At 37.8% G+C, this 12,605-nt stretch overlaps 1 protein-coding gene across 1 annotated transcript in view; it reads left to right on the forward strand.

Moving 5' to 3' along the window:
* The first annotated feature begins 369 nt into the window (after positions 1 to 369).
* Positions 370 to 12,605, forward strand: part of LOC145457785 (uncharacterized) — a 33,577-nt gene continuing 21,341 nt past the window's right edge. The window contains exons 1-3 of the mRNA XM_080336065.1: positions 370 to 1,093; positions 1,170 to 1,314; positions 12,381 to 12,573. Of these exons, the coding sequence (XP_080192191.1) occupies positions 1,059 to 1,093; positions 1,170 to 1,314; positions 12,381 to 12,573 (373 nt within the window). The 5' untranslated portion in view covers positions 370 to 1,058. The remainder of the gene's footprint in view (positions 1,094 to 1,169; positions 1,315 to 12,380; positions 12,574 to 12,605) is intronic.

Raw genomic sequence — 12,605 nt, forward strand, 5'->3', positions numbered from 1 at the left:
TCTCGATCGTGGGCCTATGAAAACTTGGTTATCGTAGGCCCTCCTGAAGTACTGGTACATATACTGTCTTCATGCATTTTTGATACATCACAGGCTCCAAACACTATTCGATTGGGTAGTCAAGTTTAGCTCTAATGTTGTTATGTGTTCTATGCAGTTAAATTACCATTAAGACAACATAAGGCTTAGAAGAAACACTAGGATGTATGGTTGATCGGAAATATATTCTTAGTGAGATATGCATCACTAAGAAGTGATTTGTATTGATAACTTAAACACTTTTGTAACTAGCTGGCATTTATAAATTGTCAATGCAATGTAACGTGGGTGCAATTTTCTCAAGTTGCTTATTCTAAAAAAACAATCAGTTTACGGTAGTTTCTTTGTCACTTTCTATCTTGACGTGTCACTGTTATTAGTTTTAATGCTCATATCTCAGATTGTTATTATTTTATTCTACTTTTATTAATATATCACAGTTTGTGATAATAATTAACGGTACTTCCCTTGTTGAAATGTGAAAATAATGTATTTCCAATCCGGACCCATGTTGATTTCACAAAATTTAACTACTGATGTGATTTGTTAGCCTGTTGAAATATTCCCGTTTGACAGGCATTTTACTTGAATTATCTTTATAAATTGGCATAAGAATATCAACTATTTAATTTTTTGATACATTGTAGAGACGGCATGAAGTGATTCAGCACATCCACCTGACAAAATGATAGTATATTTCTTATACTTTTTCGGAAATAAATCCCAATTCCTGTTGTTTATATATACATCATTGATTTCACAACCATCTCTTCATCTTGTCTGTTCCGCTTTCCAGATATTTACATTATCCAATTAGCGTAATAAATTAGTCTGCGCTCTGCATGGGATAGTTTTATTGGCGACTTGACATGTGCTACGCCTGCCTGTTTGATTCCTTGTGAGGTTTGGTTCTGGTGAGTCATTTCATCGGGAAGTGATGTTCGCATTTTGAGGGAATTCACAAAAGCTGCATTTTGTCCCTGGGATCTTTTCAAGTTATCAATACCAATTGAGGAAGAATGCCATATCATTCGTACAGAGGCGGCAGTGACAGGTACTAGTTACTCGGTACTTATAGGACCCTACTTTCGCACTGCTTCTGACTTTTATTTTTATACGATGTTTTGCAGAACATCGTCAAGGCACTCTCACAGAGATGGCTCGTTAGAGAAGAAACGTGAGATTGAAAAAAATAAAAGAAAACAGCAGATAAGCACTGAACAAGCGAGGGCTGAGGCGCTGCCACACTTCGAAAGTCCACGGAAAATAACGGCTGTAAGTATCACCTTATTCTTATAAACACAACTTGTATGAACAGGATGAAGTGAAACGAAAGATTATTGAGGGAAAGAGGTCTACTTAACTAATCAGGGTACTGTACTTGGACCTGGATCCAGTATTGATTGAAATATGTTAAGTATAGATAGTTCTTCCTTATTAACTGAAACGGCTGAGGGGCTAATGCAATACCGTTTTATGTTATTGTATGTAATCAAGCACACAGCATAGACTGTAACTGTAAGTCACTGGCCTACGGTACTTTATATTCTCTATTTCCAGATGTGATGAGTTTACGGATCTGATATACTTAGTACAGTTGCGTAAATGGTGTATGGCGAATGGATTCGTGTCTATTCTTAGAACTGCAGTTCCGCATGCTTAATGCTTGATTATTGCACAGGAAGCTGTTGTTTGACCGTGAATCGAAATCTTTCAGAGACTAGGTGACATTTTGTTTAGCAATAATAGTCTCCTTAAAATTCGAATAGTAGCTTTCGATATGAAGAGCTCTCATTTCAAATCCACATTACACAAAACACAACACATTACAGTATACTGTGGAAGTGATGTGTCATGTGTGTACAATTAGATTGATGCTTCTATCACATCAACTTATTTGACTCAGAGTACTTGGCCTGGCATGAAATTGAGGTTTGAGAGTCTCCTAAGTTTGCTGATTTTTGATACAAGCCTTGCTAAAACTCTGTGTGTGAGTCCACTGTGATCCTCTGTATGAGCTGGATGTGCCACGCTAGCCAGAAGCTATAGTCGTTGAATGAGATCTACTTCTTTGCATTTGCATAGAAGAATTGTAATGAATTATTGTCACCAGACTTCCGAGTTTGATACTATTAATATGTAACTGCCGATTCTGTTCAAGACCAGACTCATTAATAGGACTTTTTACTGTTATTTTCTGTTTCGATTGCAAGGAATTTAGTCCCTAAATTATTGTCAACGCAATCACACTCGTGCACGTATGCAGAGGGCACCTTTTCATGGCGCTCTACATAAATATGGACATCACACTATTACAGTTTTGTAGATCATCTAATGGTGTAGCAGTTGCCTGCCTTCTAGAATGTATCTGAAATTTAACCATAACAAATTTGCAATTGTAGTATGATCCTATATCCGGCGGTCATGATAGAAATTTTCCATTTTTAGAATGAGGAACGTGTGTGCGGACGACGACGTTGTAATTATTTTCTGTGCAGAGATTGACGTAATCGCAAGCCGATTACATGGTCTTACTTTTTAAGTGTGAGATGTAATGTTTCTAGAGCGGTGTTTAGGACCGTATCGCGTTACCAGTATAGCTCACGGGGAAAGGAATGTAGCCTACATCACACAATCATGATATGATGTTTTGCCATTGATTGTTTAAGATGTGGTGCCAGACTAGTGCACCTTGCCTTTTAGCGTCGGTGTCTACATTGCATATCTTCTTGTCTAGTTATCACCACTTGCCCTGCGTATTTAGGCATTACTTGCATCGATTTCCTTATGAAATAGTCAGTACTCACTAAGTAGTACCACACTACCTGACAAGTGTTTTGAATTCGTTTTCGATATTCAGTACTGATGATGGTTGATACCACATTGACCTGACAAATGTTTTGAATCATTAGGCCTAATCACTTCTCGCAGCCAGAGTTGATGCCTAGGTTTGCAGTAACCGAACCTCAAATGCTGATATAATTCAATGAATTAATGTTTGCAAACATTGTAAATTAATGACGTACTTGCGTTTGCAACAATAATTATTGATATTGCTAATAATAATTAGTTATGAATTGAAAAAGTTACTGACTTCTGACGGTATCATGTCTCTTGATTGATTCTTCTAATAAGATGTATTTAGAACCACGGATCTGCAACTGCTTCCTCTGTCTATTTCTCAACACCGAGATGATTGTAGAGCTGAATCATAGTGCTCTAAATGCGTGTTAGGTAGATTAAATATATGACGGAAAAGTAATCTAGTATCCTTGAAATTAGTCGCTCAAGTGGGAGGGACTCTACAGGGTTTTTATATCGATGATATGCAATATGCATTATTAAAAAGACCAAATCAAGGTGTAATGAGCTGTAGCTCCAGTGTTACTTTGTAATCCTGCAAACTAATACATCTTCTATACTGCTTTCGGGCTCATGGATTTAATCGGTCAATGACCGTATCACGTTATTTCCTGACCGACCGGTTTCAAGTGAGTCTTTTTGGCTAATATACAATGGAGCCGTAGAAGTTTTAAGGTCCTTGAAATGGTCTTGCTTTCAATATTCTACAGAAGTTGGTTATATCAAACACAACTCAAAAGCCACCCTTTGTTCGTATCAACTATCTAGTGTGTGTGATATGATTTCGTAATGGTGTCTCAAGCATTCAAATTCAGTCGGTTTATTTCATCTCACAAATAAGGAATGTGAACTAGTAGTGCCTTCTAATTCAATGTTCTGTCGTCACCTGTACAAGTATTTAGCACGCTACTGCATATTTTAATGTCATAGAAACATCGAAATGATGATGTTGGTTTCGGTATTAATGATAAATGATGGAAAAGATATGTTGAGTAAATGCAAATAACAAGACCAGAAAATAAAATCTACAATTCACCTTAATTGAATGAACATTTTTATTAAGCTTTCAACAGGAATACACAGCAGATGTAAACCCTATTCAATTGTAGCTGTCTCATATTGTATATTACGAATCAACAGTACCGTAAACCGGGGTAACTTTGGACAATTTTCAACAATTCCGCTTTGTATCTTGGAAATGCTAGGGTGTAGGGGAGGCAAGTTTTGTGTTTTTCATGGGTCATGGAGCAAAGATTAGAATTACCTAATCCAAAATCTTCATGGTCATAAATAAGTACCTTATTTTCGTAAATTATCTGTGTCCAAAGTTACCCCTGCATGTGGGGTAACTTTGGACAACATAGTTTTTTGTATGCCTTAACACTCTATTGTTTATAAAACCTCGTAAATGAGGCTTATTTGGTAAGAGTTGAGGAGAGCAGTGGCTAAAACTGAAACAAAATAGTTTATGTCTGGCCTATTGCATAATTTTTACCTAATCCACCCCCCCCCCCAAAAAAAAAATTAGGTAGTTTATGAAGGGTAATGGCCCCCTTATTCATCCCTTATCTCGATTTTCCCTCATGCCTTCACCAATTGGGACTTATAAATAACATATGATGATGAGGGGTATGTAACTGGCCGTGTCAGCAATCGACAGCAAACATTAAGCACGTTACCGTGATTTATTGCCGATTTCAAATATGTTACTGTTCTTTAAAAGATACACTTTCCCTTTCTTATGTCCTCTGACGGATGTATTTGTCATAATTTACGGTATCCCATATTCAGGAGGCACATCTTTAGGAGTATGTGATAAGTTTTTGAACTAGCTTACACCCGATTACAATCTCTCAGCTCATTGCCTACCCATTTTTCATATTTTGGCAAACTCTTAATTTGTTGACGTTCTGATTCCATTTTAAAAAGCCATCAGGCCGGTCATAAGGAATATAGTTGACGGTCATAAGGAATATAGTTGACGATACACTTTGACACAGATGAAGCAGCCACTTTCCAGAGCTCTGAATATCACATTTTCCACTGTCCAAAGCTACCCCGTTCTGATGATATTTGACGGGGCAACTTTGGACATCATATTTTCTTGTATTGATCTAAGGGTGAGCCCACTGAGATTTTTGCCACGGATTAAGACTACTTGGAGGTATCTGCTGCCAAGTTTTGAATCTATGAATCACATGCTATCTGTGTTTGGTTGTAAGAAGCTTAATGGCCATCAATTTTAATCAAATTGACCCCCGTCATTAATTTATCAATGTTGGGTCAAGTTTAGCTGGTAGTGAAATGAATCCATCTTTTATCAAGACTACTTGTGGTACTCTTGCCTCATGAAAAAGAATTGTACATCCAGCGGCAACCCTTTTCCATCAATAACCATTTAAATCTTTTACTGCTTAGTGTCCAAAGTCACCCTCAAGTCCAAAGTTACCCCGGTTCACGGTAGCTGTACTGGAATTTTTGCAACTGACATTTTGAAAAGTAATGTCTGACCTTACTGGAGATTAGATTGTTCGGTGCTCATTCATTACTTAACTGGAGCTGGTTTGAAAATAAATGACCAGGCTAGTCGGCTAGTCGGCCTTGAAATTCACCACAGCACGTGAATGCACAATCTTAGTCAATCCTCACACGAAATCAACAAAATAAACCATTATTCTGACCAAAATAAACCATTATTCTGACTGTTTTGCTTACCTCGCATAGGACTGGGCAAAATCGAGTACCTGAGTGATTCTATTCTGAATTTAACTTCAAGTCATAGTTATTGCTCTGTGTATAGTCTGAATTACATATTTGAGAATTCTCTCATCAACAGTCGTAACCTTCCATGTCATCAAACTATCCATTTGGATTGCTATCATTCTGATTGCATTTTGTGTTATGACGATTCGGGGGCGCGAAGTTTTTCGCCATCATAAAGAGGGCGTGTCTAAAAAACTGTCATAAGTGATACTTTAGTATTTTTTCGACCGTGCCGATTTCATTCCATTTGGTGACAATGTTGTGGGAGAATCATGACTTTGGAAATTTGCTACTTCCAGTAACCTTCGCAGGTTTGTACGATACGTTTCGTATGCTACGATACCGCCAATCAAGGTTTCAAGGCTTCAACAGTCAAAATTAGTATCAAAACTATAATTCTCGTAGATAAATCAACTTTCGTTGGTGAGTAGCGTATAATTTCAGTGCTCGAAGAAAATCGTCTTTTACTACTTGACTCGAATCAGATTCGAGTAGCCTACTCCAATCATTGTGCCCAGCCAAGTTGTGGAACAATAATTTGCCAGCTATCAAAATGTACTGGAGTACGGTATGTGCAGTAACCAAAACTCAAGCATTTCTATAGAACCAATGCTAGCCTTCAAGAGTGCAGGATTTTTGGGGTGCCTTTATTTTGTACATGCAAGCTAATGAAAAGCTAATGCAGCTAATTAAGCTAAGGAAAAGCTAATTAAGCTAATGAAAGGCTAATTAAGCTAATGAAAAGCTAAGTAAGCTAATGAAAAGCTAATGAAAAGCTAATTAAGCTAATGAAAAAGTAAGCTAATGAAAAGTAAGCTAATGAAAAGCTAATGAAGCTAATTAAGCTAATGAAAAGCTAAGTAAGCTAATGAAAAGCTAATGAAAAGCTAATTAAGCTAATGAAAAAGTAAGCTAATGAAAAGTAAGCTAATGAAAAGCTAATGAAGCTAATTAAGCTAATGAAAAGCTAATGAAAAGCTAAGTAAGCTAATGAAAAGCTAATGAAAAGCTAATTAAGCTAATGAAAAAGTAAGCTAATGAAAAGTAAGCTAACGAAAAGCTAATGAAACCAGCTAATGTAAAAATGAAGCCAATGAAGCAAGGAAGTAAGTCCAGATTAGTATTTTGCTCATATGATTCTGGATGTATCAAATCCGAAATTTTAAATCCAAGTTTAGAATCTGGATATTCGATTCTCAATAGGGATTTTTGAATTATGATTGCAATAGTGCTAATTCAGACCTAACTGCACCCTGCAAACCGGAAGATTTGACGGCACCGACAGGTTTGTTTTGGGGTGTTCATGGTGTGTCTCGACTACTATGGTCATGGTCATGGTCATTTACACCAGGCAATTTTCTACATTTTTATTCCGTAGCGGCCGACTTGTGCAACGGCCCACATTCTTGGCTTTTATAAGACACCGCTTACACGGATGAGATGGCACCTAGGTCGTAGGTAGGAATTCTCGAGTCGACCTCGGTCGGACTCGAACCCACAACCCATTGGTGTTGCAGCTGTGGATTATACCACTACGTTATCTCGCCACGACATACAGCGGTGATCTAAGACGAAGTTTTTCTGCCTACTCGGTGCTAAAGTGCCAGCACGCCTAGCATGATAATGTGGCCGGTTATGTTTGCAAACTGAATTTGATAGCGTGAACGAACATGAACATTGAACATCAACGACGTTTCAAAGGGAGTTCATTTCTTGATGGTAATTAGTTAGGAAGGCAAGGAGGATTTGAAAACAGCATTGTCTCACAAGCTCCAGCATGCCTGCTATCAATCAACGCATCACACAAAACTGGATTAACCCGTTTCGGCACGCGATATGTCTGGTAAACCGAATTCGCGTGGATATTGGTTGCGGGCTTGATAGTAATTTTTATTTTACAAATAAACTTCACATCATGATCGACAGATTATAATTTAGATTATTGATCGTTTTCTTTAGAACTGAATCATTCTGCGCATAATTTCAAAATTGGGAAGACTTCTTTTTCGTTACCTTTGCGAAACCTAAATGACGTACTAGTGAGACATCGGCACCATTGTCATCCTGATAATGAGCAATGAGTAAACTAACGTTGAAAACGTCCGGATATGTACTACTTTGTTATTGCATATATTTGCTGCGCTGAATTGGGATATTCACGTATCATTTCTGCTTTATAATATTTCACAGGGAGGGGCAAGGTATAGCCTATCGACTAGCGAGTCGTAACGCATTCACGCTCGTGATCTTTTATTATAATATCCGACAAGAATCATGCTTAGCTAGCGCGGAATATACTTGACTAGTTCCGCTTTAGTTCGCTTGAATATATTCACAGCTCCGCAGCTGCAAAACGAATTGGTTGGGGGTTCGAATCAGGCCCAAGTCGGTTCCAGTATTCCTACCCAAGTGTTTCTGGTTTAGGGTGTGGGCTTGTACTGCTCGTACGATCCGCGTAGACGGTGTCTTGCAAAGGCCCCGACCCATAATAGTCGGTGGATCAGGAACCGTAATAACGAATACCAGCCTGGTGTAAAATGACCAATGACCATCCTATAGTAGTAGAAACACCATTAATACCAACCTACTACGTTAGTGTGACCACTGATAAGTGTGACTAACTGTCTCTAACATCAATTTTGTAATTCACATATCGATACATTTGTACGTGTACTTGAGGTAGAGTTGCAACGTCACCACAGAGTTAACATGTGTTTATCAAAGAACCTGATTGTGACGTCCCCTCGCTTCAGAAATTGTGCAAAATTTGCAACTTTCCCCGCGCGGCAGCGCTCGTAGCAATCCCATTGGGGTCATCATTTGAGGTAGCGAAGGACAGTGGAAAGGATAGCAATTCTCATTGTTTTTTCCGCAACAGGGTTGCGTTTTCGTCTTGGATTATGTCTCATCCTTGTACTGTTTGCGGACTTGATTGTTTAAAGTCCGACGAGTACGTCGAATGCTACGAACGCAACAGATACTCTCACTGTTCTTGTGCGAAGATCAGTAGCTTCAATGAGCGGAAAATCCAGATTTTCATATGTCGTTGTTGCATATTCTTCGAAGGTGAATTCAATTATGAGTGGGCATTGCAACATATTAGAGCAAATCCGGAACATTGTACAGCTATAAAACGGATACTTAGCTTACTTTTCATTAGCTTACTTTTTCATTAGCCTAATTAGCTTTTCATTAGCTTTTCATTAGCTTACTTAGCTTTTCATTAGCTTTTCATTAGCTTAATTAGCTTCATTAGCTTTTCATTAGCTTACTTTTCATTAGCTTACTTTTTCATTAGCTTAATTAGCTTTTCATTAGCTTACTTAGCTTTTCATTAGCTTTTCATTAGCTTAATTAGCTTCATTAGCTTTTCATTAGCTTACTTTTCATTAGCTTACTTTTTCATTAGCTTAATTAGCTTTTCATTAGCCTTTCATTAGCTTACTTAGCTTTTCATTAGCTTAATTAGCCTTTCATTAGCTTAATTAGCTTTTCCTTAGCTTAATTAGCACCGAGGTCGACTCCAGAATTCCTACCTAGGTGCCATCTCATCCGTGTAAGCGGTGTCTTATAAAAGCCAAGAATGCGGGCCGTTGTACAAGTCGGCCGCTACGGAATAGAAATGTAGAAAACTGCCTGGCGTAAATGACCATGACCATATTAGTCGAGACACACCATGAACACCTCAAAACAAACCTGTCGGTGCCGTCAAATCTTCCGGATTTCGGATTTGATACATCCAGAATCATATGAGCAAAATACTAACCTGGACTCACTTCCTTGCTTCATTGGTTTCATTTTTACATTCGCTGGTTTCATTAGCTTTTCATTAGCTTAATTAGCTTCTCATTAGCTTACTTTTCATTAGCTTACTTTTTCATTAGCGTAATTAGCTTTTCATTAGCTTAATTAGCTTCATTAGCTTTTCATTAGCTTACTTTTCATTAGCTTGCTTTTTCATTAGCTTACTTAGCTTTTCATTAGCTTTTTATTAGCTTACTTAGCTTTTCATTAGCTTAATTAGCTTCATTAGCTTTTCATTAGCTTACTTTTCATTAGCTTACTTTATCATTAGCTTAATTAGCTTTTCATTAGCTTACTTGGCTTTTCATTAGCTTAATTAGCCTTTCATTAGCTTAATTAGCTTTTCCTTAGCTTAATTAGCTGCATTAGCTTTTCATTAGCTTGCATGTACAAAATAAAGGCACCCGGATTTTTGACATGTCGACCTAGGCTGCCTTGTGGTGGGTGAATCATGCCTTGTATCATCATTCACGTGCCTGGCCGTTTTTATGCTGGCGTTCATTAATTTCCATTCAGTGCGACTGATTCACTTTAATGTGCTCCTCAATTTTTGGTGAAGTGGGTGTTTTATTGGAAGTATTAAAATGCCTCACGTATAACCTAGTAAAATTTTATCGAAAGCTTGCATGGGGATCGTGTCCAAAATCCCTGCATGTTGCGTCCCCTGTCTCAAGCATACCCAAATGGTCCATTTTTCGCTGCCACCTCCGCAGTTACTACCACATATAGAAACTGGTAGTGTTCTCGGTCTGTCAAAGTGGTCAGCGATCACCTTCTGTAATTAATGGAATTTGAAGCTGCTCCGTGAGGCACAGAATAACAAACTATTATTGAGCCTATCGACTACCACAAGCGCTAGGAGTACAAGGTGTCATTTTTAGTATAATTCCTTTGCCTGGAACACATTTCCTTCTTGTCTTTGCTAGTTAGCTCTATCTCCTCTGGTGTGTGAGCTATTTCCTAATTTTGTACGAGTTGGCTAATGTAATTTTATGTTGTGAAAGAAGGCAAACAATGCTGTAGTGGCCATACTTTTTCTCTTCCGGAGCGGAGGTGCATACAAGATTGATCCGAGTGCCGTGTCTATGTAGGCGAAAATCATATATTATTGTAACGGTTTTCAACATGATACGCATCCAGCATCATTTAACCTATTACCAATATTCCAAGTTCTTGTATGGTTCTTGGTATGTTTTTGTTCCACAGTTTGATGCCAGCACGCCGATTTCCAAAGTCTGTTTGTTATCATCATTTGAATCGTTAATCTTTTTTTCGTATGACCTGCTACTATGTAATGCTGATTCAGTCGAAAATTCATTTCTAAGTTGATAAGAACTGCGTTGGAGTTGCGTATTATTGTTTATGACTTGGCGGTTTATGCTTTGCTAAAAACATCTCAACGTTGACCTGTGGTGATGTAATTTATTGAACTAAAACTGTGTGTCCTGTCATGTCGAGCTGTGTTTATCACAAAATGAACATTGCGCGCAGTATCACAATTGATGATTTTAGAATGATGTCGTGCATATGGTTGCTACATATACATCCTACATAGCACATTGAATTACGTCTTAAGCTACTATTAAAACAATTTTTCTCAGCCTTGAGTGTGATAGCTTGGGGGCATATATAGACTGTCAGGCAATAAATGTTTCCAAATGTTGTTCCATGAAAGCTAATTGCTGTTGCCGTCTACGTTTTAAGGCTGCACAATGATCATTATCATTCATACTGTCCACCACACCATTTGACTAAACATAATTAATAATTATTAATCATGTAACATATAACCGTATATCTTTGTTCAAACTGTATTGGTGATCAAAATGTATTTGTCTCATGGGGATATTGTGGTGCACACAGTATTAAGAGATTTGTCAACTTTTTGTAAGACAGTGTCTATTATGCTCGGCATCACTTTAATTAATTGTGGTCCAGAACTGTATCAGTATCACTCACTGACCACTGCTATTTCCAACATTCAAATGATGACGACCTATAGCTGATTATTGATTTTAGCACACATCAATCAGTCCTGCTTTGCATGTAAAAGGCCATTAAAATTATAGCTTACCTGCTTCTACTAATTGGCAACGAAATTATGTATGTGAAATTGTTTGATGTGTATTGTGGTTCCAGAGCAGTCTATTATAAGCCGGAATTTATTAGATGTAGCATTTACATTGCCTGTGGCATGGATTTTTTTAACCTACTTGAAGGTCAATGTGTAATGGTAGGAGTGATGTTTTGAGAAATTCCATTTGTATTTCCCAGTCACAATGTTTATGTTTGTACAACCGCAATATACGAATTATATTTCCAATCCTGTTATCAGTCACAGCAGTATATTTCACATTTTCTTCAACCAGCCCAAACATGGTTCATCTGTTTATGCCAGAATAGTTGTACCGTACTTCAATATGACATCTTTCAAAGTTTTATAGATAGGAGTAATGCATTTCTATATCCAGTTCTCCTTCACTCAAAACTTATGACTAACGTAAGTGCACAATTACACAAAGCACATCACCATCAGAATGCAGAATTCTCTCCGTAACTGACGATACACAAATTTAACATTGAATAGTATATTTATGTTGAAATGAACCCGAATATTTTCGGCTGACACTCGTCAGGGGTAATCGTCAGCAACTAGTAGTGAATTGGAAAGAACATTGCATATCAGCAATCGTATCGTACAATGTTCGTTCCAATTCTCTACTAGTTGCTGACGATTACCCCTGACGAGTGTCAGCCGAAAACATTCGGGTTCATTTTAATATGAATATACTATCCAATTGTATATTGAAGTTCTGTACCTCCAAAAAGCACTTCGAATTAAAAATCGAAACCAAAGCAAAGTGCACTGCCCTGGTTGCTACCGATACAAATTTTTTCTTTATACATTTCAGGCTGAAAGACAGGACTCATTAACGAGAAACATAGCCGATGTTCTCGGCGATCCTGGGGTGGTGAGTGGGATACTGTCTCGAGAGCCGAACAAATGGTTTGGAACATCCCGTACCGGACAAGTACAGACAAACTCTGGACAAATGGACCGTAATAATACCTCCACGTCTGCGATGCAGTATTCTGAAAAATCAGGTACCGGTTGTCTGAGGCTTGTTTGCAATTTT

The sequence above is a fragment of the Botryllus schlosseri genome, chromosome 15 (genome assembly GCF_051294905.1).
Source record: "Botryllus schlosseri isolate E-star chromosome 15, Bs_hap1, whole genome shotgun sequence".
Lineage (NCBI taxonomy): Eukaryota > Metazoa > Chordata > Ascidiacea > Stolidobranchia > Styelidae > Botryllus > Botryllus schlosseri.